At 48.4% G+C, this 26551-nt stretch overlaps 1 protein-coding gene across 1 annotated transcript in view; it reads right to left on the reverse strand.

The window, feature by feature from the left end:
* F8 (coagulation factor VIII) overlaps positions 1–26551 on the reverse strand; it is a 463887-nt gene that overhangs the window by 358763 nt on the left and 78573 nt on the right. The window contains exons 2-3 of the mRNA XM_069212149.1: positions 5242–5363; positions 4690–4812 (exon numbers count right to left, since the gene is read on the reverse strand). Coding sequence (XP_069068250.1) covers positions 4690–4812; positions 5242–5363 — 245 coding nt within the window. The remainder of the gene's footprint in view (positions 1–4689; positions 4813–5241; positions 5364–26551) is intronic.

Consider the following 26551-nt stretch of genomic DNA (forward strand, 5'->3'; position numbering starts at 1 on the left):
TAAGTGAAATTAATTTATACCTGGCTATCAGGTCACATTTACTACCATAATTAATTTGATACCTTACATGACCTAGTTTGGTAATCCTAGTCAAAAGTGAGCCACATGGGGATGCCACACGGTAACTCTGTATTAGCCGATAGGGCTACCAACTTTACCCACAGCAAAATGACAATTTGGAAGTGTTGCTTCTAAGACATATCAGAAAACTTATATCTTACTTAACAAAATACAGCTCCCGGCCATAGTATTCCAGAGGTCTTCCTTAAGGGAGACATATATAATGTTAAAGGATAAGGTGCCTTTTCCATTGATTTGATTAGCAAATTTGAACTGGCAGTGAAAATACTGTCCTTCCAGTCGGCAGTGGCAGGCTGGGAGCCATTCTGTGCTGCAGCCCTGAGTGGACACTCTGTCTAACGTGACCTGGACACCACGTTCCAGGGACTTATGAGCAAGTCAGGCCTTGCCAACTGGGTGGATCCAATTTGGCATGTACTTGTATGGGGTTAAAACACTGGCACTGAAGTCTGGTTAGCGGCCCTCAGTGCACTCTCAGCCGAAAACCAGCAACTAATAGTCAAAATGGGAGTAAAAAGTGGGGGGAACCCTGCATAAAACATGTTTCCTTACATTTAGATTCAGTAGTTTTTAATAGTTTTATGTAAAAGAATCAACCCTATAAGGAACATTGCTCGAGCATCAAGTCCCTGTGCCTCCCCATTCGCAAGATCTTAGGAAAATTGTAAACATCTCTCCCCATCATTCTTAACCCCTTTACCGCCAAGGACGTAATGATTACGTCCGGCGGCGCTGAGGCGTCACAGACATAACCATTACGCCCTTGTAGAGGCCCTCTGGGGAAACACTAGCGCTCCCCCGAGGGCCTCCCCCCACCCCCTCAGGGCAGGACTGGAAGGGGAAACGATTTCCCTTCCACCTCTGCCCCCCCAGTGACGTCTGATGATGTCAGCATCACAATCGCGCACTGACCTCATCAGAGGTCTCCTCCCATCGCACTGGAAGCCATACTTCCAGCCCGACCGAGGAGAAACAGATTCGTTTCTCCTCGGTACGGGGCAGGGGAGGCAGAGAAGCACGAAAAGTGAAGGGGAGGCTTTTCCTTCCCTTTTCATGTCTCTCTGATCACTCCTGCAGCACGATCGCACGGTGATCGTGCTGCAGGAATGCCCACTAGACACCAGGGATTTAGCTTTTTTTGTTTAGCTTTATAAGAGGAACGAACCCTTAGGCAAGAGTCGCTCCCCAGGGGGTAATTGTTTTGGTAGGTCTTTTCTTCCCCCCCCAGGGGCAGATCAGCCTATATTAATTAGGCCGATCTGCCCCCGGGGGGGCAGAATCCACTAGACACCAGGGATTTTTTTTTTTTTACATTGATAAGGGGAGTGACCCCTTAGGCAAGGGTCGCTCCCCAGGGGGGGTGGGGGGTGTTGTTTTTAGGTCATTTTTATTAGGCCAATCTGTCCCCAAGGGGGGCAGAAACCACTAGACACCAGGGATTTTTGTTGCAATTTTTTTTTTAAAGGGGAGCAACCCCTTAGGCAAAGGTCACTTCCCTGGGGGGGGGCATATTCATTTTAGGACATTTCTGCCCCTCTTGGGGGCAGATTGGCCTATTTTAATTAAGCTGATCTGCCCCCAAGTGCGACAGAAACCACTAGGCACCAGGGATTTTTTTTATTTTTTACAGATGGGCAACGACCCCTTAGGGAAGGGTTGCTCCCCTGGGGGCGGGGTGCGGGGGCAATTTATTTTAGGCCATTTCTACCCACCTTGAGGGCAGATTGGCCTATTTTTCTTAGGCCAATCTAATTTATTTTATGCCATTTCTGCCCCCTTGGGGGCAGATCAGCCTATTTTTGTACGGCTCATCTGCCTATCAGGGGGGCAGAAAGCCCACCAGACACCAGGGAAGATTTTTTTTTTTTTTTAAAGAGGGTGGGGGTATGGCCATACCCCCACCCCCAATAAATAGGGACAAAGTGGTTCTGCCCACCGGTGGGCAGATGGGGCAATTACCCCCAATCCACTCACTGAGGGTGCAGAAAGCCTACTAGATGCCAGGGAATTCAAAAAACATAAAAAAATAGTGGGGTAGTGGCTACCAACCAGTATGGGCATGGTTATGCCCCAACACCAACTAAAGGGGATAAGAGTCTTTCAGCTCTCCCCCCGCACACTAAAAGATCTTATCCCAACGGCAAGCAAGAGGACATTTGATTGTTTTGGGTCTTGGTTTTACATTTGGGCCATGAGAGCTTGTCTAACTCTCAACATCATCCCACTTGGAATGGTGAGGGCTGCACTTTTTGGACTTTGGGGCACTGCCATCTAGAAAAATCTACAAGACCTAGACACATCTGAAAACTAAACATCTGGGTGAGTCCAGGATGGTGTTCTTCACATGCGCCCGCACCATTTTCCTACCCACAATGCCCTGCAAACCTCCAACTTTTCTTGAAATCACACATTTTCCCCATATTTTTGTGATGGAACCTTATGAAATCTGCCGGAATCCGCAAAATTCCTACCACCCAGCATTGTCACATCTATACCGATAAAAATTCTGCCCCACTTGTCGGCCTAAAAACATTTTTTTCCAAACTGCCCTTTTGGACCCACTTTGGTTCCCCCTCATTTTCGACATGTTTTTGCCTCTTCCCTGTCACAGGCACGTGGCCCACCTACACAAGTGAGGCATCATTTTTATCGGAAGGCTGAGGGGAACGTTGGGTGGTAGGAAATTTGTGCCGCTGTGGTGATCCCACACAGAAATGTTTTTGCTAATTTAGAGGTTTGATTGGGATTCTGGATAGGAAAACACTGGGGGATCCACCCCCGTCACACCTCCCTGGACTCCCTCGGGTGTCTAGTGTTCAGAAATGTTTGGGTTTGATAGGTTTCCTTATATGGCTGCTGACCCCAAGACCAAAAACGCAGGTGCCCATCCAGACAACAGGTAGCTTTGTATTTGATAATTTTGATGTGTCCACGTTGCGTTTTGGGGGCATTGCCTGTTGCGGGCACTAGGCCTACCCACACAAGTGAGGTACCATTTTTATCGGGAGACTTGGGGGAACGCTGGGTGGAAGGACATTTGTGGCTCCTCTCAGATTCCAGAACTTTCTGTCACTGAAACGTGAGGAGAAAGTGTTTTTTTTGCTAAATTTTGAGGTTTGCAAAGGATTCTGGGTAACAGAAGCAGGTGAGAGCCCCACAAGTCACCCCATCTTGGATTCCCCTAGGTGTTTAGTTTTAACAAATGTACAGATTTGGTAGGTTTCCTTAAGTGCCGGCTGAGCTAGAGGTCAAAATCCACAGCTAGGCACTTTGCAAAAAACAGGTCTGTTTTCTTTGGTAAAATATGATGTGTCCACGTTGTGTTTTGGGGCACTTCCTGTTGCGGGCACTAGGCCTACCCACACAAGTAAGGTACCATTTTTATCGGGAGACTTAGGGCAACACAAAATAGCAGAACAAGTGTTATTGCCCCTTGTCTTTCTCTACATTTTCTCCTTCCAAATGTAAGACAGTGTGTAATAAAGACGTCTATTTGAGAAATGCCCTGTAATTAACATGCCAGTATAGGCACCCTGGAATTCAGAGATGTGCAAATAACCACTGCTCCTCAACACCTTATCTTGTGCCCATTTTGGAAACACAAAGGTTTCCTTCATACTTATTTTTCACTCTTCATATTTCACCAAATGAATTGCTGTACACCCGGTATACAATGAAATCCCATTGCGAGGTGCAGCTCATTTATTGGCTCTGGGTACCTAGGGTGCTTGATGAACCTACAGCCCATATATCCCCGCAACCAGAAGAGTCCAGCAGACGTAACGGTATATTGCTTTAAAAAATCTGACATCGCAGGAAAAAGTTACAGCGTAAAACGTAGAGAAAAATTGCTGGTTTTTTGTTCACCTCAATTTCAATATTTTTTTATTTCAGCTGTTGTTTTCTATAGGAAAACCTTGTAATATCTACACAAATGACCCCTAGCTGAATTCAAAATGTTGTCTACTTTTCACAAATGTTTAGCTGTTCCGGTTCTACCATTGGTTTCACACCCATTTCTGTCACTGACTGGAAGGAGACTAAAAGCACAGAAAATAGTAAAAATGGGGTATGTCCCAGTAAAATTCCAAAATTGTATAGAAAAATGTGGTTTTCTGATTCAAGTCTGCCTGTTCCTGAAAGCTGGGAAGATGGTGATTTTAGCTCCGCAAACCCTTTGTTGATGCCATTTTCAGGGGAAAAAACACAAGCCTTCTTCTGCAGCCCCTTTTTCCCATTTCTTTTTTAAAAACTACATTTTTGCTGTAATTTGGCTAATTTCTTGGTCTCCTCTAGGGGACCCCACAAACTCTGGGTACCTCTAGAATCCCTAGGATGTTGGAAAAAAAGGACATACATTTGGCATGGGTAGCTTATGTGGACAAAAAGTTATGAGGGCCTAGGCCCGAACTGCCCCAAATAGCCAAAAAAAGGCTCGGCACAGGAGGGGGAAAAGGCCTGGCAGCAAAGGGGTTAAAGAAAATACACATTTTATGTCCATTGCTCAAAGTCTGCACCAATCACTACAATCTCTCATTAGATATCGGTCATTTCCACCCATTCTGCGCTCACAAACATGAATAGGTTACATAACATATCTGGGCTCACCCTCAGAGTCCTTCCAGTAGGACACGCCCACCGCATGGAGGCTGAAGGGGTGGGATGCCATGTTCTTGAAATACACCAGCACCGTGTCGTAGCTCTCAGCCCGGATGGTGGGGCCGAGGATACCTGTGGAGGAGAGACACTGGAGTCATGGCTCAGCAGTAGGGGGATTATATAAGCCCAGCTCCCAGTATATGCCCCAGAAGAGACATCCCTGACCTTCTAGGAGACCCCTCCATTCCACTTCCCCATGTGTTGCCCCTCCTCAGACCCAACCACTTTAAGCCAGCACTCACAACCCAAACTCTGCAATAACCCTGCCTCAACCACCGATACCATCCTGCGCAACTCACACCACCTGCTCCCACCCCCTAGTGCCCTCAAAGCGTGCTCACCCATCAAAGCAGGCCCTGGTTTGGGTGAAGGAGGTGTTGGTACCTGCTGCCACCCCCTGGGACCTTGAGAGTGAACACACCCATCCAAGCAGGCCCTTGTTTTGGTGATAGAGCAGAGGGTATCTGCTCCCACCCCCTGGCACCCTCCGTGCGCACTCACCCATCCAAGCAGGCCCTGGTTTGCTTTGGGTGAAGGAGGCATCAGTATATTCCACGTAGATGGCCTTCCTGTACCGAGGGGCACCCCCAGAGCTGGGTCCATGAGTCTCTGGTCTTGGGGCTCTGTAAACAGAAGACAGTGTTAGGTGAGGCTGCTAAACAACCGCCAAGACCCCATCCCCTCAAAGTGCTCATGCATGCCTACAAGGCCCTCCGTGACCAAGGACCAGCCTACATCAACAACCGCCTGAACTTCCACCAACCCTCCAGACCCCTGTTCTGTGCCTTACTTGCCCTCGCCCACATCCCCAGCATCCGCCGCAGCTACAGTGGAGAACGCTCCCTGAGCTGTCCTGCACCAAGTCCCGGAACAACCTTTGCCTTCCCCTCCAAACATCATCCTCTCTCCTGGAATTCAGGAAGGAACTCAAGACCTGGCTTTTCGATTGATCCCACCTTAGTAGCAATAGACTAGTACGTGGATACCCTTGCGGGTGAATAGCCACGCTCTACAAGTCCGAGTTGATTGATTGGCCTGCTCCCAAGAAGCCACCAGGCTCCGGAAGGGGCAGTAGTGGGCCAAGCAGGAACTGGCACAGGGCAGATTCAGAGAGGCCTGTGGGTCAGACAGAGGCAGGTGTCCATGTTTATTAGTGGGGGCCATGGGGTAAAACATGGGCCCCCTAGAAACCCATCAATAAAGCTGTGACCTGCACTAACTACAGTACAGACTGAGGCCAATGGCTTTACCTTATTCTTAATCAGATCAATAAGCAAAGGCCTTGTACCTTATTCTTTACAGGACCAATAAAGAAGGGCCTTGTACCTTATTCTATTCTTGACCAATAAGCAAAGGCCTTGTACCTTATTCTATTCTTGACCAATAAGCAAAGGCCTTGTACCTTATTCTTTACTGGACCAATAAGGAACGGCCTTGTACCTCCTTTACTGGACCAATAAGGAACGGCCTTGTACCTCCTTTACTGGACCAATAAGGAACGTCCTTGTACCTTCTTCTTTACTGGGCCAATAAGGAATGGCCTCGTATCTTATGCTTTAATGTATTCCATAGTATAATGTTCTGTACCCAGAGGGTGGGAGTTGGACCGTGTGTCCGGAGGCTGCACAGAGCAGGACACCACTGACAGTACCTGTGAGGATCTCTCATTGTACCTCTATTGCAGACGTGTGCTGTGGTGTGAGACTTGTAACCCGACCCCACACCCTGCACACAGCATAGACTCTGAGGGGGCCTTCAGACCTCTCTCTGTCGGGGTGACCTCTGACCTGACCAGGCCAGGCCTCTCACCTGGCATCTGCAGTAAAAGCGTTGCACCATACAACATATGCTGTGTGTACGTGTGTGTGTGTCTGTGTGTGTCAGAGTGTGTGTGTGTGTGTGTGTCAGTGAGTCTGTGTGTCAGAGTGTGTGTCAGTGAGTCTGGTGTGTATCAGAGTGTGTGCGTGTGTCAGTGTATGTGTATCAGTGTGTGTGTGTCTGGGCGTGTGTGTGTGTAGTTATTGCTGTGACAGGTGACTAGCTCACGTTTTCTGTATGTATTAGTAAAGTATGTCACATGTTACATTTTTAAGGGGGCTGCCTTGACATGTAGAGATGGAGTGGAGGGATATTCCATGTGGTGGCCGCGTCAATGATGTCTGGGTGGTCTCGGGTGACAACCACATGACAAAGATTCATTGTCCCCATTACAAAAACACAACTGGAGAGAAGAAACTCTGACGGATAACTGGAAACCCGAGAAGCCAGTGCGAGGTGTGAGCTTTGTGCCCACCCGGCTGGCAGCAGACCCTCGCCCGACCTCTCGTGACCCTCACCTGGTTGCCCATTAAACATACCCGGGGCGCTCCACCGCCCTTCAGATACCACCGGGTGATCTCAGGCGCCCCTCAGAGGCGGTTAGTCCAGCTTTAGAGACCCATGGAAATCCTCCGAGGGCCTTGGCGGACACTTCGAGAGGTCGATCGCGTGCCCCCAGTAGCTCGCAGGCTTCCGTGGCTTGAGCATCATAAAATGCCCGCAGCTTGTCTGAAGTTATCCACCTGTCCACCTGTGTACGCAGCTCTAAGCACCGCCTCATTCAGTCAGGCCTGGGGAGCTGACAGTGAGGGAGAATCCAGCCCGTACTCTTGTGAACAATGATTTCTGTCTATTTTTTTCCTAGCTATTTTTGTCGCCTTTCTCCCATTCCCCCTGTCTTTATTTTATTTATTTTCTTTTGACTTTTTTTCCATCCTTTCATTCTCTGCTTTCTCCATTTGTATTTTCTCCCCTCTTTCCTGATTGTTCTTTTTCCTTCGTTCTCTATTCCTTCTCCCTTTATTTCTCTCTCTTTGCCTTTACTTCTTACTGTTTCTTTCTTGTACTTTATTCCCCCACTTTGTTTTCATTCTCTCTTCCTTCCTCTCTCTGCTTCCTTGTTTTTTTACTTTCTTCCTGTTGTTCTCTATTTGTTATACTTTCACAATTTTTCTGTTTCTTTCTTACTCTCTTTCCTTTCTCCATTTTTTCCTCTTATTTTTTCCTCTTTTTTTATCCCCATGATTATCTCTGTCTTGCTCTTTCCTTCTTTCTTAAGTATATTCATTTTTTCTTTTTTTTGCTTTGCTTGTTACTTTTTTCTTCTGTCTCCCTTCATTTTTCTCCATTCTTTTTTCTTTTGTCTCTTTCTCTATTTTTTTACTTTTCCTCTTTCAGTTGTATTTTATTATTTCTCAATTCTTTTTTTCTTGTTCTCTATTCTTTAAGGGTGCTTACTATCTGTGGGCATGATAACCTGACAAGTATGCGTTCATGGGTGGAGGCACACACTGCAGAGCTATGTTATTTATATATTTACTCAAGGAGTGCAGACTTGACTTCTCCCAGGGTCACAGTAGACATCATGGTAGACACTCCCCTTTCCAGAGTTGCGGAGTAAGGACTTGACTTCTCCCATGGTCACGGTAGACACCACAGTAGACACTCCCCTCTCCAGATTTGTAGAGTGAAGACTTGACTTCTCACAGGGTCACAGTAGACATCATGGTAGAGACTCCCCTCTCCAGACTCATAAAGTAAAGACTTGACTTCTCCCTGGGTCATGGTGGACATCATGGTAGACACTCCCCTCTCCAGACTCATAAAGTAAAGACTTGACTTCTCCCAGGGTCATGGTGGACATCACAGTAGACACTCCCCTCTCTGGATTTGTGGAGTGAAGACTTGACTTCTCACGGGATCACGGCAGACGTCACTGTAGATGCTCCCCTCTCCAGACTCCTAAATCCCTGTCTCCTTGACTTCTCCTAGTATCACGTAAGCATCACTGTAGACCTACTTTCTCCAGACTCATGAAGTGAAGCCATGACTTCTCCCAAGTCATGGTAGACATCACAGTAGACGCTTCCTTCTCCAGACTCATGGAGTGAAGTTGTGACTTCTCCCAGATCACGGTAGACATCATGGTTGATTCACACCTCTCCAGCCTCATGTGTCACTGTCTTCTTGACTTATCCTAGGTCATGGTAGACATCATGGTAGATATTCCCCTCTCCAGACTCGCGGAGTACAGAATTGACTTCTTCCAGGTCACAGTAGACATCATGGTAGACACTCCCCTATCCAGACTCCTGAGTCACTGTCTCTTGACTTCTCCCAGGGTCACAGTATACATCACAGTAGGTGCTCCCCTCTCCAGACTCCTGAGTCACTGTCTCTTGACTTCTCCCAGGTCACAGAAGACATCATGGTAGACACTCCCCTTTCCAGACTCTTGAGTCACTGTCTCTTGACTTCTTCCAGGATCACGGTATACATCACAGTAGATGCTCCCCTCTCCAGACTCCTGAGTCACTGTCTCTTGACTTCTCCCAGGGTCACAGTATACATCACAGTAGATGCTCCCCTCGCCAGACTCCTGAGTCACTGTCTCTTAACTTCTCCCAGGTCACAGAAGACATCATGGTAGAAGCTCCCCTCTCCAGACTCGTGGAGTGAAGTCTTGACTGCTCCCAGCATCACAGTAGACATCACTGTCCTCCTTGAATACTAGAGGGAGTGTTGCACTGCACGTGCACTTAAAGCAGCCTTTTGTATTGAAAACAGAAGTCTTTCCAAGAAATCTTAGACTTGGCTTCTTGTCCATCAGTTTGCAAAGTCACTGCTTGAACCCCAGCTTCATTCCAGGGACATCACCTTCAAAGGGACCCCCCCCCCTCCTCCACGGGGGCATCTGTCCAAAAGTATCGCTCCACGAGAACTACTCAAGCAATGTTTTTATTTGGGTTTCTCCCAAGTACAAACAACAGGAAATTTGATTTTTCATTTATCAGTGATTAAGTACTAACACATCCGCACTCCAGGGTGAACTCTAGAATGAATTTTAAAAAGCCAAATAAAATATTATAACAACATTTAACTGTAACAATCCCTCAAGGCACCAAACCGAAAGAGCACCACACTCAGAAGTGAAGGCTACGGGGAAGCAGGGAGGGCCCTGGCACATGGGGCACTGTGCTCTTAAGGGCCCCTCTACACCAGGCAAGGGAGTAGCCATAAAATAAAATAAAATACCCCCACTTTGACCCAAAGATAGCCAGAAATGTGAGAGTAAAGTTAGCAACCAAACACTTCCTACGAAGTGTCATGGGAATTGTATCCCTGGGGAAAATGTGCAGAAAATGATGCAAAATTATAAATATTATAGCATGATTTGAAATGGAATTTGGCCAAAAACTACACACTTACCAGTATTGACCTATATCTCTCATTTCTATCCAACTTCTTTCTTTCTTTTAATGCGTCTTTCTTTCCTTGTTTCTATCATCTCTTTGTTTTGTGTATTTCATTTTTTCTTCCATCTTTCTTTCCTTCTGTCTATTCTTCTCTCATTCCATCCATCCTTTTTTCTAACTTTATATCCTTTCCATCCATTTATTCTTATGTTGCTCCTATCATTCTCTAACACAATCTTTTCATCATTTCCTTGGCTCTAGGCTGCACGCATACGCTGTCTCGAACCAAGACATGCTGTATCTACTTTGTGGACTTACAGCCCATCCATAGGCTTCCCATTTGCTGACACCATTGTCACTCCATTCTTCGTTCTCCCCATTTGTCAAGGGCATGTCATGCCTCTTTCGGTATTAAGCCCTTCCAGAGAGCACCACCCAACTATTTTTCAACCTACACAGCATCCATTTTCATTCATTGCTTTGGGTCTACTTTTTTCTTTTTTTAAATGGGTGACCCTTTCCTTAGATGCAGGACTCACCCCACAATACATTTATGTTAATTTGTTTATGAGCAGGACTGAAGGGCATGAACTGTCATGACATTGACCCTATATGTGGTGGCCTCTTTCACCTCCCCACAAATCAAGGAGACACTTGGGGTGCAAAGGCTTCTGTTACTCATCCGTCTTGCTCATAATCAGTCAAAGGGTGTTAGCCAAAGAAGGTACATTTTTTGCCCTGTGTAGGGGGTGCTGCACAACTCTTTCTTGTGTTCCCTGTTATGTCCCTGACTGCTGCTTATACTGACCTGAGCTGCATGTTATGGCTTTGAAGCAGTTGAAGTGTTGCCTGGATCTGTTCTAGATTTACATGCTGTTTGGCACTACGTTCCGTTTCTGGGATGCGAATGGATTGTTCCTGCCTTGCACTGCCCACTCACTATCTGAATATGGTACAGATGAGGTTGCTCAGTGGTCGCTTATTGGTAAGGCGTGAAACCTCAGTGATCTCAGTTCTTCACATAAAGGCAAGGGCTTATTGCTTAGCCAGAGGTGCACGTCATTTTAGCCTTTTGCGGCTGATGAATTAGTATCCAACCCCTAGTGAAACAACCCTACTTATGTTAAAGTTCACTGTGGGATGTTAAGCGTGGGGCACATTAGTAGCAAGAACAGACCTTGCTGGTCATTTTCTGGTGATGGTGTGTACCCTAGTACACAGTGACATGTCTGTACAGTAAGTACATTGCCAGTGCCTCGGGCACACTGATAACACTTGTGTGTGCTTTCATTGCAGTGTTTGGTACAGTGGAGTAACGCAAAATGATGAGGGTCTCTTCCCTCTTCCACTCCCCGCAGAATGTTAAGAGGGGCCCTTGAGTCTTTCATATCACAGGTATTCATTGGCTTTGGACAGACTGGGAACTCCCTAAAAGGTTGGGGGCTACACTGTGCAGCAGGGGCATATGTTACAACCCTGGCTCGGTACACTAAGGCGGTCATTCTGACCCTGGCGGTCATGGACCGCCAGGGTCACGAATGACGGAAGCACCGCCAACAGGCTGGCGGTGCTTCCAATGCCATTCCGACCGCGGCGGTAAAGCCGCGGTCGGAAAACAGGGGCCGGCGGTTTCCCACTGTTTTTGCCCCGGCTGGGAGAATCCGCCAGGGCAGCGCTGCAAGCAGCGCTGCCCTGGGGATTCTGACCCCCTTACCGCCAGCCTGTTTCTGGCGGTTTTCACCGCCAGGAAGAGGCTGGCGGTAAGGGGTGTCCTGGGGCCCCTGGGGGCCCCTGCACTGCCCATGCCACTGGCATGGGCAGTGGAGGGGTCCCCTAACGGGGCCCCGGCCAGCTTTTCACTGTCTGCCTAGCAGACAGTGAAAAGCGTGATGGGTGCAACTGAACCCGTCGCACGGCCGCAACACCGCCGGCTCCATTCGGAGCCGGCTCCTGTGTTGCGGCCTCATTCCCGCTGGGCCAGCGGGCGCTAACTTGGTTAGTGCCCGCCGGCCCAGCGGGAATGTCAGAACGCCGCCAGCGGGCTTTTGGCCGCATGGCAGCCGATTGGCGGTTCCCGCCGCCCGCCAAGGTCGGAATGAGGGCCTAAGAGTGCTGTGTAGCAGCTTGTAATCTAGGGACATTGCATGAGGTCATGAGACCCTCCAAGTTGCTGGCTCCAGCACTGTATTAGTCTCCAGCTTTCTCTTGACTTTAAATGTTGAGGTTAACATGAGAAGTGCAGTGACAGTTGGCACAAGCTTATCCTTGCAAATACTCGCATTATGGAATTGTTAATACAGCACAGCATTGCCAATTAATGGGATTCGTTGCACTGGTTTGTCCTAATTTGTGGGTGCTTTAACTTCACGCCCCCAACCGTTCTTGTGAAGACTGTGACTTGCTTGGTAATGTGGTGGTATTTGAGGGTCTGCTACATTACTCCGTCGGCCAGGGTCAGGACAGGCAGCTAGCCTGCGGAGTTCCACCTCCGGTCCTCCCCTCCTAAGATGGTGAACCCGTCTGCTCATGCTGCTTTTCCTTCTTAATTTGGTATGGCAGGGTGCGGCCCTCGTGGGGTGGGAGCACTCCTGTCTGGGCGAGAGGGCCGGCATAGCCACCGGTGCCACTCCCACAAAAGCCCACTCCGTCTTTCTTGTCTGTCATTAGCATTAACAATGCATTGCCAATGCCTATAGCTCTCCAATTGCTGAGACCTACTGGCTTTTCCAAAGCTTGTAATATTTTGTCCTTCCCTTTGTCACTGTTTTAGGCTGCTTTTCGAAAACGTTTCCTTAGGGCCCCCACCCTACAGCTGTGTTATTATAGGTTTTTCTGGCAGAACGTCTTAGTTTTAACTTGTGCCTTGCAATGACCTGTGAGCCAAAGATGAATGAGAAGAACCACCAGTAGTACCTCAGTAGTACCCCCACTTAAGCTGGTATAGTGGGTGGTCCACTATGCCCTTAACAACAGGGATCATCATTGAGACTCATGGAGAACAGGCGGGGGCCAGTGAAGTGGCCCAGTAGTCTGGTCACAGATCAGCAGGGGCACAGGGACCAAGATCAGTGCAGATCCAGGGCCCCCTGGGAGAGAGGGCAGTATCCAGACAGGTAGGTGATAGGATGGAGTATGAAGCTCATGTGGTTTGAAAGGCCACTGACTGCACAAGCTGCAGCTCCCACCTAATGCTTCAAGCATTTAGGTTAATCTAGGAGATGTGCTAAGCATTTGTTGTACTCACAAAACCAATCATGCACCACACACACTCAATGAATAACTCAGGACCAGATTTTATAAAAATACTTCAGACATTTATATAATTTTTAAGACCAAAATGGTTAAGATATGTTAAGTACTTTTTGAGTTATGAGTTTTCAAAGTTTTAATAAAGTTAGTCTTTCTGAGCGTAATTACGCGCTAGAGGAATCAATGGAAGGTCACCTGGAAAAATGCATATAAAATTACACAGGTGAGTTACCAGTCTCTTCTATTGCAGGATGGGCGATGAGGTTGGTGGGCACACCGTGCCAGCTGGATATTCTCAGGCAGCTCCCGGTTCCAGTGGGAGCAGTGCTGTAAAGTCTCTTGGCAAAGGCACAGGGCCACTTGGAGGGGCCACCTGGAAAAGGAGCTAGTTGCAGATTTAAAGGTGCTGCCTTTGGGTCCCCTTGGGCTGTCGAGGTCGCAAGGGGTTAGGGACCCGTGGCACACAGCAGGTTCTGCGAAACAGGGCTCACGATGGAAGGAGGCAGGGCGGGTTGGAGGTCTTGGAAGCTGTGTGCAATGGAACCCTTTGAGCTGAATGTAAGTTTTCTTCTGGGGGCCAGGCAGGACGATGAGGGCACTCTGGTGGGAGGTCAAGGGTGTTCCTTGACTTGGGCTTCCTCCTGGTCCAGTTGCAGTTCTGGGTGAGCTGTTTTTGCTGTTGTTCTACGTGCACAGACCAGTTCCCTGGGTATTGACACAACTCCGCCACGGAGTGCACAGGGCAACCAAAATTGGCACACTTGTAGGTTTCATCCGGGCTGTCGTTGGTGTGTTGTTGGGTCTGGCTGTGATTTCCGGTTGCGGCGATATCGGCCAGTTGATGAAGTGACCCTCACTGGTTTGCTAGTTCTTTGCACGTTTCTTTAGTTTCTTCAGTGGTGCCTCCACTCAGGAGGGAGATCTCAGGATATTTGCAAAGCCTGGAGGTCCTGTGGGTCTTTTGAGGTTGGTCCAGTGGTCAGCACCTCCACAGAAGGGATTGTCTGGACTCTGGTGCAGCAAGCAGGGGTCTTAGAGCCTCTTCTGGTGCAGCAGGTCCTCTGTTCTCGTCCTGTCAAGTTCTTTGGTGCTGTCTGTCTTCTTCCTGATGAACCTGATTTCTCGGTCTAGGGGAGCCCACTAAATACTGAATTTATAGGGGGAACCTGGTAGTGTCCAATGAGACACTTATCCTTGGTTGGCTACACCCACTACAGTGACCACTTCGGCTATTGGCTATTTTCGAACCTCATTGGCTATTTTCCTGCCATCCAACATGGAGGAAAATGAAATGGAGGATCCACTTCGCCTGCACACCCCTAGGGGTGCTACATGCTCAGTGAGACCCCTCCTCCTACCCTTTGTTTCCTGCCTTTGCTCCCACCAACATTTGGGGTTGACAAAGGTGGAAGCCATCTGCTCCTAGCAGTAGGCCTGGAGCTTGAGTTTCGAGGTTAGTAGCCCTTTGCAGCTTACCACCAGGAGAGTGCACTTTCCTGAGGGAGGGGGTATTAGCTCCTCCACCCAGGAAGGGCATTGTCTTACAAACCAGAGAGCCAGCGCTCTTCCCCAAGGTTTGTGTATTGGCCATCTGGTGGTGGTATGCTGGATGGAACCAGTCAGCAACCATGCCAGTTATGTTAGCTTTTGCAAGGGGCACCTCTAATGTGACCCCTGGGTACATTTAGGTTTTAATCCAATTCTGGTACCAGTTTGGACTTATCTTCCTTAGCTGTTGATACCAAACAACCCAGGGTGCAGACTGGCCATCATGTAGCTGGGGAACTCATGTTTGACCAGTGTCCAGTTCATGTATATAAAATGGCTGCTCTGTTCACTCACTATGTCCCAGGTTTGGCAAGGACACAGTGGGGACATATTGCTCATGCAGCTATGCCCCCACATATAGTATGGGGCACCCTGCCTTAGGGCTGGAAGACCTGCTAGAAGAGTAACTTACCTATACCACATGCAGTGTAGGGTGGACAGGGCACACATGGATGGTGCTATGTTGAATTTAGGTTTGCCCCAGAACACTCAGCCTGCAGTGGCAGTGCTGGGTGTATCTGGGTGCAGTGCGCTAGAGGGTGGCACAATCAGTGCTGCAGCCCTCAGGGGCCTACCCCTAATATCTCAGGCCCTGGGTATAGATGCACCCATTTACTTGGGACTTACAGTGAAATTTAAGAGTGTATCCAATTGTACCAAGCATCACAATAGATTTAGAGAAAGAGCTCTGGCAGGGGGCATGGGCACTACCAACTTCTAGAACTCATCAACATCAGGCAAATAGTGGGGGGCTAACCATGCAAAAAGAGGCCTCCTCTCACACGCACACACAGACGCAGGCACCTGCTGCTGCTTGTGTTTATACTTATCACTTCCTCTTACGCACACAGGTAGACAGAGACACCCACTGCTGTGTGTGTTTATAATCACCACTTCTGCTTACACACACACAGGTAGACACAGATGCCCACTGGTGCTTGTGTTTATAATTACCACTTCCTCTTACACACACAGGTAGACACAGACGTCTAGTGGTGCTTGTGCTTATAATTACCACTTCCTCTTACAGACACACACAAAGTTAGATACAGACGCCCACTACTGCCTGTGTTTATAATTACCACTTCCTCTTACACACAGTGAGACACGGACATATACCGCTGCTTGTGTTTATAATTACCACTTTCTCTTACACATGCACACAGTTAGACACAGATGTCTACTGCTGCTTGTGTTTAAAATTACCACTTCCTCCTTCACACACACAAGTAGACACAGACGCCCACTACTGCTTGTGTTTATAATTACCACTTCCTCTTACACACACACACACACACATGCACAGGTAGACACAGATGCCCACGGCTGCTTGTGTTTATAATTACCACTTTCTCTTACACACATACACAGTTAGATATGGACGCCCACCGCTGCTTATGTTTATAATTACCGCTTCATCCCTCACACACACACAGGTAGACACAGACACCCACTGCTGCTTGTGATTATAATTACAACTTCCTCTTACACTCACACATAGTTGGACACAGATGCCCACCGCTGCTTGTGTTTAAAATTACCACTTCCTCTTACACACAGTTAGACACAAACGCATACCGCTGCTTATGTTTACAATTACCAGTTCCTCTTACACACACACACACACACAGTTAGACAGAGACGCCCACTGCTGCTTGTGTTTATAATTATCACTTCCTCTTACAGACGCACACAGTTAGACGCAGGTGCCTACCCCTGCTTGTGTTCATAATTACCACTTCCTCTTACACACACACAGTTAGACGGAGACACCTACAGCTGCTTGTGTTTATAATTACCACTTCCTGTTACAGACACACATACACACACTCACACTAGTAGACACAGACACGTGCCACTGCTTGTGTTTATCATTACCACTTCCTCTTACACACACACACAAACACAAACACTGGTAGACACAGAGGCCCGTTGCTGCTTGTGTTTGTCATTACCACTTCCTCTTTCACACACAAAGGTAGATGCAGATGCCCAACACTGCTTGTTTTTATAATTAGCACTTCCTCTTACACAAACACAGGTTGACACAGACACCCACCGCTATTTGTGTTTATAATTACCACTTCCTCTTACACACACACACACACACACAGGTAGACACAGACACCCACCACTGCTTGTGTTTATAAGTACCACTTCCTCTTACACACACACACACACTGGTAAACACAGACGCCCACCACGGCTTATGTTTATAATTACCACTTCCTCTTACACACACACAGTTAGACACAGATGCCCACCACTGCTTGTGTTTATCATTAGCACTTCCTCTTACACACACCAGTAGACACAAACGCCAGCCACTGCTTGTATTTATATTTACCACTTCTTCTCAAACTTGCACATAGATAGTCACAGACACCTACCACTGCTTGTGTGTATCATTACCACTTCCTCCTACACATGCACACAGTTAGACGCGGACACCCACCAATGCTTGTGTTTATAATTATCACTTCCTCTTACACACACACACCCTCAGGTAGACACAGATGCCCGCCACTCTTGTGTTTCTATTTACCACTTCCTCTAACACACACACAGTTAGACACATACTCCTACCACTGCTTGTGTTTCTACTTACCACCTACACTTACAGACACATAGATAGACACAGGCAGCAACCACTGCTGGTGTTTGTATTTATTGCATCTTCTTACACACACACAGGTAGACAAAGATGCCGGCTGCTGCTTGTGTTCATCATTACCACTTCCTCTTTTCCACACACACACACACACACACAAACACACATGTAGACATAGATGCCCACTGCTGCTTATGTTTATCATTACCACTTCCTCTTACACACACACACAAACACACCCACACTCACACAGGTAGACAAAGACACCTGCCACTGCTTGTGTTGATGATTACCACTTCCTCTTACACACACACACACACACACTGGTAGACACAGATGCCTGCCACTGCTTGTGTTTGTCATTACCACTTCCTCTTTCACACACACAGGTAGACACAGACACCCACCGCTGCTTGTGTTTATAATTACCACTTCCTCTTACACAAACACACACGTAGACACTGACGCCCACCGCTGCTTATGTTTATCATTACCACTTCCTCTTACACACACACACAAACACACCCACACTCACACCGGTAGACACAGACACCTGCCACTGCTTGTGTTGATCATTACCACTTCCTCTTACACACACACACACACACTGGTAGACACAGATGCCTGCCGCTGCTTGTGTTTGTCATTACCACTTGCTCTTTCACACACACAGGTAGACACAGACGCCCACCGCTGCTTGTGTTTATAATTACCACTTCCTCTTACACAAACACAAGTTGCCACAGACACCCACCGCTGCTTGTGTTTATAATTACCACTTCCTCTTACACACACACACAGATAGACACAGGCGCCCACCAAAGCTTGTGTTTATGACAACTACTTCCTCTTACGCACACATAGTTAGACACAGATGCCCGCCACTGCTGTTGTTTCTCATTAGCACTTCCTCTTACACACACACACACACACACACACACACACAGATAGACGCAGATGCCGACCTCTGCTTCTGTTTATATTTACCACTTCCTCTTACACACACACAGGTAGACACAGACACCCGCTACTGCTTGTGTTTATAATTACCACTTCTTCTTACACACACACACACCCTCAGGTAGACACAGATACCCACCACTTCCATGTTTCTATTTACCACTTCCTCTAACACACACACACATACCCCTACCACTACTTGTGTTTCTACTTACCACCTGCACTTACAGACACACAGGTAGACACAGGCAGCTGCCACTGCTTGTGTTTGTATTTACCAATTCTTCTTTTACACACACACAGATAGACTTCTTTTACACACACACAGATAGACACAGACACCCACCAATGCTTGTGTTTATAATTACCACATCTTCTTACACACACACACACACACACAGGTCAACACAGATGTCCACCACTGCTTGTGTTTATAATTACCACTTCCTCTCACAAACACACAGGTAGACATAGATGCCCTCTATTGCTTGTGTTTATAAGTACCACTTCCTCTTACACACACACAAACACCCTCAGGTAGACACAGATACCCGCTGCTGCTTGTGCTTCTATTTACCTCTTCCTCTCACACACACACAATAAGACACATAGGCCCTCATTACGAGCCTGGCGGTCTGTGACCGCCAGGCTCGCGGTTGGCGGGAGCACCGCCGACAGCCTGGCGGTGCCCCTTAGGGCATTCTGACCGCGGCGCTTTGGCCGCGGTCAGTGCAGGAAAACCGGCGGTCTCCCGCCGGTTTTCCGCTGCCCGTCAGAATCCTCCAAGGCGGCGCAGCATGCTGCGCCGCCTTGGGGATTCTGACACCCCCTACCGCCATCCTGTTCCTGGCGGTTCGCCCGCCAGGAACAGGATGGCGGTAGGGGGTGTCGCGGGCCCCTGGGGGCCCCTGCAGTGCCCATGCCAATGGCATGGGCACTGCAGGGGCCCCCGTAAGAGGGCCCCGCTTGTATTTCACTGTCTGCATAGCAGACAGTGAAATACGCGACGGGTGCAGTAGCACCCGTCGCACCTTCCCACTCCGCCGGCTCGATTACGAGCCGGCTTCATGGTGGGAAGGTCGTTTTCCCCTGGGCTGGCGGGTGGCCTTTTGAAGGCCGCCCGCCAGCCCAGGGGAAAACTCAAAATACCCGCGCGGTCTTGCGACCGCGGTACGGTATTTTGGCGGCTCCCGCCAGGCGCGCGGTCACCGCGTCCGGCGGGAGTCGTAATGACCCCCATACTCCTGCTGCTTGTGTATCTACTTTACCACCTGCACTTACAGACACACAGATAGGCAGCCACTGCTGCTTGTGTTTGTATTTGCAGCTTCCTCTTACACACACACAGGTAGACACAGATGCCCACCACTACTTATGTTAATCATTGCCATTCCCTCTTACACACACATACCGTTAAACAAAGACATCTGCCACAGCTTGCTTTCTCTTACACACACACACACACAGAGGTAGAAACAGACACCTATCACTGCTTGTGTGTATCGTTGCCACTTCCTCTTGCACACACACAGGTAGACACAGATGCCCACTGCTGCATGTGTTTATAATCACCACTTCCGCTTACACACACACACATAGACACACACAGGTAGACACGGACACCGACCACTGCTTCTGTTTATAATTACCAGATCCTCTTACACACACAGGTGGACACAGAGGCCCACTGGTGCTTGTGTTTATAATTACCACTTCCTCTTACACACACACACACAGGTGGACACAGACACCCACTGCTGCTTGTCTTTTTAATCACCACTTCCTTGTACACACACACAGGTAGAAACAGACACCTGTCGCTGCTTGTGTGTATCATTACCACTTCCTCTTACACACACACACACACACACAGGTAGACACAGACGCCCACCGATGCTTGTGTTTATAATTTGCACTTCCTCTCACACTCACACACAGGTAGACACAGACGCCTACCGCTGCTTGTGTTTATAATTACGAATTCCTCCTACACACACATAGGTAGACAGACACCTACCGCTGCTTGTGTGTATTATTGCCACCTCCTCTTACACACAGTTAGACACAGACGCCCGCCGTGGCTTGTGTTTTTAATTACCACTAACTCACACACACACACACACACATGCACACAGGTAGACAGATGCTCACTGTAAAGAAATGTCTCCCTGTTGCAGTTACACCCCACTTTTTGCCTGATACTGATGCTGACTTGACTGAGAAGTGTGCTGGGACCCTGCTAACCAGGCCCCAGCAGCAGTGTTCTTTCACCTAAAATGTACCGTTGTCTCCACAATTGGCACAACCCTGGCACCCAAGTAAGTCCCTTGTAACTGGTACCAAGGGCCCTGATGCCAGGGAAGGTCTCTAAGGGCTGCAGCATGTCTTATGCCACCCTAGGGACCCCTCACTCAGCACAGACACACTGCTTGCCAGCTTGTGTGTGCTGGTGGGGAGAAAATGACTAAGTCGACATGACACTCCCCTCAGGGTGCCATGCCAACCTCACACTGCCTGTGGCATAGGTAAGTCACCCCTCTAGGAGGCCTTACAGCCCTAAGGCAGGGTGCACTACACCACAGGTGAGGGCATAGGTGCATGAGCACTATGCCCCTACAGTGTCTAAACAAAACCTTAGACATTGTAAGTGCAGGGTAGCCATAAGAGTATATGGTCTGGGAGTCTGTCAAAAACGAACTCCACAGCTCCAAAATGGCTACACTGAATACTGGGAAGTTTGGTATCAAACTTCTCAGAATAATAAACCCACACTGATGCCAGTGTTGGATTTATTAAAAAATGCACACAGAGTGCATCTTAGCGATGCCTCCTGTATTTTACCCAATTGTTCAGTGCAGGACTGACTGGTCTGTGCCAGCCTGATGCTGAGAGACGAGTTTCTGACCCCATGTGGTGAGGGCCTTTGTGCTCTCTGAGGACAGAAACAAAAGCCTGCTCTGGGTGGAGGTGCTTCACACCCCCGGTTCGACTTGTGGAGAACAAACCCCACAGGGAGGACACCCCGGCGACTATAAGACCGTGAGTAGCCAGAGTTGACCCCCCTTAACCCCCACAGCGATGTCTGCAGAGGGAATCCCGAGGCTCCCCCTGACCGCGACTGCCTGCTCCAAAGATCCGACGCCTGGTAAAGAAACTGCACCCGCAGCCCCCAGGACCTGAGGGATCCGACCACCAGTGCAGGAGCGACCCCCAGGTGGCCCTCTCCCTTTCCCAGGTGGTGGCTACCCTGAGGAGCCCCCCCTTGCCTGCCTGCATCGCTGAAGAGACCCCTTGGTCTGCCATTGATTTCTATTGTGAACCCGACGCCTGTTTACACACTGCACCCGGCCGCCCCGTGCTGCTGAGCGTGTACTTTCTGTGTGGACTTGTGTCCCCCCCGGTGCCCTACAAAACCCCCCTGGTCTGCCCTCCGAAGACACGGGTACTTACCTGCTGGCAGACTGGAACCGGGGCATCCCCTTCTCCATTGAAGCCTATGCGTTTTGGGCACCACTTTGACCTCTGCACCTGACCAGCCCTAAGCTACTGGTGTGGTAACTTTGGTGTTGCTCTGAACCCCCAACAGTGGGCTACCTTGGACCCAAACTTGAACCCCGTAGGTGGTTTACTTACCTGCAAAAACTAACAAACACTTACCTCCCCCAGGAACTGTTGAAAATTGCACTGTCTAGTTTTAAAATAGCTATACTGTATATGCTATTTTGCTAATTCAAAGTTCCTAAAGTACCTACCTGAAATACCTTTCATTTGAAGTATTACTTGTAAATCTTGAACCTGTGGTTCTTAAAATAAACTAAGAAAAGACATTGTTCTATACAAAAACCTACTGGCCTGGAATTGTCTCTGAGTGTGTGTTCCTCATTTATTGCCTGTGTGTGTACAACAAATGCTTAACACTACTCCTCTGATAAGCCTACTGCTCGACCACACTACCACAAAATAGAGCATTAGAATTATCTCTTTTTGCCACTATCTTACCTCTAAGGGGAACCCTGCATACTATTCCTTACTTTGAAATAGTGCATACAGAGCCAACTTCCTACACTCACCACTGCTTGTGTTTATCATTACCAGTTCATCTTACACACACACATGGGTAGACACAGATGCCCACCGCTGCTTGCGTTTATAATTACCACTTCCACTTACACACGCACACACGCACACACACACAGGTAGACACAGACGCCCATCGCTGCTTGTGTTTATAATTACCACTTCTGCTTACCCACACACATGCAGGCACAAGCCACTGCTTGTGTTTATCATTACCACTTCCTCTTATACACGCACACACGAACACACACACGTAAACACAGACACCCACCACTGCTTGTGTTTATAATTACCACTTCCTCTTACACACACAGGTAGACACACACACAGGTAGACACAGGCTCCCATTACTGCCTGTGTTTATAATTACCACTTCCTCTTCCACACAGTTAGACACGGACATATACCACTGCTTGTGTTTATAATTACCACTTTCTCTTAAACATGCACACAGTTAGACGCAGATGTCTACTGCTGCTTGTGTTTAAAATTACCACTTCCTCCTTCACACACACAAGTAGACACAGGCGCCCACTACAGACGCCCACTACTGCTTGTGTTTCTAATTACCACTTCCTCTTACACACACACACACACACACACATGCGCAGGTAGACACAGATGCCCACGGCTGCTTGTGTTTATAATTACCACTTTCTCTTACACACATACAGAGTTAGACACGGACGCCCACCGCTGCTTATGTTTATAATTACCGCTTCATCCTTCACACACACACACACACACAGGTAGACACAGACGCCCACTGCTGATTGTGTTTATAATTACAACTTCCTCTTACACTCACACATAGTTAGACACAGATGCCCACCGCTGCTTGTGTCTAAAATTACCACTTCCTCTTACACACAGTAAGACACAAACGCATACTGCTGCTTATGTTTACAATTACCAGTTCCTCTTACACACACACACAGTTAGACAGAGACGCCTACTGCTGCTTGTCTTTATAAGAACCCCTTCCTCTTACACACGCACACAGTTAGACGCAGATGCCTACCGCTGCTTGTGTTTATAATTACCACTTCCTCTTACACACACACACAGTTAGACGGAGACACTTACAGCGCTTTTGTGTACATAATTACCACTTCCTGTTACAGACACACACACACACTCACACTAGTAGACACCGACACCTGCCACTGCTTGTGTTTATCATTACCACTTCCTCTTACACACACACACAAACACACACGCTGGTAGACACAGATGCCCGCCACTGCTTGTGTTTGTCATTACCACTTCCTCTTTCACACACACAGGTAGATGCAGATGCCCAACACTGCTTGTTTTTATAATTAGCACTTCCTCTTACACAAACACAGGTTGACGCAAATACCCACCGCTATTTGTGTTTATAATTACCACTTCCTCTTACACACACACATACTGGTAGACACAGACGCCCACCACTGCTTATGTTTATAATTACCACTCTCTCTTACACACACACAGTTAGACACAGACGCCCACCGATGCTTGTGTTTATAATTTGCACTTCCTCTCACACTCACACACAGGTAGACACAGACGCCTACCGCTGCTTGTGTTTATAATTATGAATTCATCTTACACACACATAGGTAGACATAGACACCTACCGCTGCTTGTGTGTATCATTGCCACCTCCTCCTACACACAGTTAGAAACAGACGGCCGATGTGGCTTGTGTTTTTAATTACCACTAACTCGCACACACACACACGCACACAGGTAGACATATGCTCACCACTGCTTATGTTTATCATTACCAGTTCCTCTTACACACACACGGGTCGACACAGATGCCCACCGCTGCTTGTATTTATAATTACCACTTCCGCTTACACACACACACACGCACACACACACACACACAGGTAGACACAGACGCCCATCGCTGCTTGTGTTTATAATTACCACTTCTGCTTACCCACACACACACACACATGCAGGCACAAGCCACTGCTTGTGCTTGTCATTACCACTTCCTCTTACACACGCACACACGAAAACACACACGTAGACACAGACTGTAGGAGGCTGGCCTGACTTGTAGTGGGTACCAGAGGTACTTTCACCTTGTGCCAGGTCCAGTTATCCCTTATTTGTGTAGAAGAGGTGTTTCTAGCAGCTTAGGCTGATAGAAGGTAGCTATGGCAAAGCTGCTTAGGCTGAACTAGGAGACATGTAAAGCTCCTACTATACCACTGGTGTCATATGCACAATATCATAAGAAAACACAATACACAGAAGTACTAAAAATAAAGGTACTTTATTTTTATGACAATATGCCAAAAGTATCTCAGTGAGTACCCTCAGTATGAGGATAAGATATATACACAAGATATATGTACACAAACCAAAATTATGCAGGTAATAGCAAAAAAAAGTAATGCAAGCAGTGTAAAGTTACAATAGATTGCAATAGGAGCACATAGGTATATGGGCAACACAAACCATATATTCCAAAAGTGGAATGCAAACCACGAATGGACCCCAAACCTATGTGAGCTTGTAGAGGGTCGCTGGGACTGTAAGAAAACAGTGAGGGTTAGAAAAATAGCCCACCCCAAGACCCTGAAAGGTAGGGGTAAAGTGCACCTACTACCCCCAGAGAGCACAGAAGTCGTGATAGGGGGATTCTGCAGGAAGAACAAACACCAGCAATGCAACAACAGGGGATTACCGGACCTGAGTACCTGTAAGACAAGGGGACCAAGTCCAATAGTCGCGACAGTGTCGGGAGTGGGCAGGAGCACAGGAAATGCCAGCTGAGGGTGCAAGGAAGCTGCCACCTGTTGGAAGAAGCTTGGAGTTCTGCAAGAAAGAAGAGGACTAGGAACTTCCCCTTTGGAGGATGGATGTCCCACGTCGCGATGAAGCTTGCAGAGGTGTTCCCACGCAGGAAGACCGCAAACAAGACTTGCTAGCTGCAAGGGTCGCAGTTAGGGTTGTTGTATGCTGCTGTGGCCCAGGAGGGACCAGGATATTGCCACTTGGATGAGGAGACAGAAGGGGCACCCAGCAGGTCAGGGAGCCCTCACAGAAGCAGACAGCACCTGCAGAAGTACCTGAAGAGGCACTTGGAAGAAGAGTGAACAGGAGTCCACACGAAGTCACAAAAGGGAGTCCCACGACGCCGGAGGACAACTCAGAAGGTTGTGCACTGCAGGTTAGAGTGCCGGGGACCCAGGCTTGGCTGTGCACAAAGGAAATCCTGGAAGAGTGCACAGGAGCCGGAGCAGCTGCAAATCACGTGGTACCCAGCAATGCAGTCTAGCGTGGGGAGGCAAGGACTTACCTCCACCAAACTTGGACTGAAGAGTCACTGGACTGTGGGAGTCACTTGGACAGAGTTGCTGAGTTCCAGGGACCACGCTCGTCAGGATGAGAGGGGACCCAGAGGACCAGTGATGCAGTCTTTTGGTGCCTGCGTTAACAGGGGAAAGATACAGTCGACCCACGGGAGTTTTCTTGAGAGCTCCTGGTGCAGAGAGGAGGCAGGCTACCCCCAGAGCATGCACCACCTGGAAACAGTCAAGAAAGCCGGCAGGATGAAGCGAAACAAGGTTGCTAGTAGTCATCTTGCTACTTTGTTGCGGTTTTGCAGGCGTCCTGAGCAGTCAGCAGTTGATCCTTTGGCAGAAGGTGAAGAGGGAGATGCAGAGGAACTCTGATGAGCTCTTGCATTAGTTATCTGGTGAGATCCCCAAAGCAGAGACCCTAAATAGCCAGAAAAGGAGGTTTGGCTTCCTAGGAAGGAGGATTGACTACCAAGAGAGGTAAGAGCCTATCAAAAGGAGCCTCTGACGTCACCTGCTGGCACTGGCCACTCAGAGCAGTCCAGTGTACCACAAACACCTCTGTTTCCAAGATGGCAGAGGTCTGGGACACACTGGAGGAGCTCTGGGCACCTCCCCTGTGAGGTGCAGGTCAGGGGAGTGGTCACTCCCCTTTCCTTTGTCCAGTTTCATGCCAGAGCAGGGCTGGGGGATCCCTGAACCGGTGTGGACTGGCTTATGCAGAGATGGGCACCATCTGTGCCCATCAAAGCATTTCCAGAAACTGGGGGAGGCTACTCCTCCCGAGCCCGCACACCTATTACCAAAGGGAGAGGGTATTACAT

The sequence above is a fragment of the Pleurodeles waltl genome, chromosome 10 (genome assembly GCF_031143425.1).
Source record: "Pleurodeles waltl isolate 20211129_DDA chromosome 10, aPleWal1.hap1.20221129, whole genome shotgun sequence".
Classification (NCBI taxonomy): Eukaryota; Metazoa; Chordata; class Amphibia; order Caudata; family Salamandridae; genus Pleurodeles; species Pleurodeles waltl.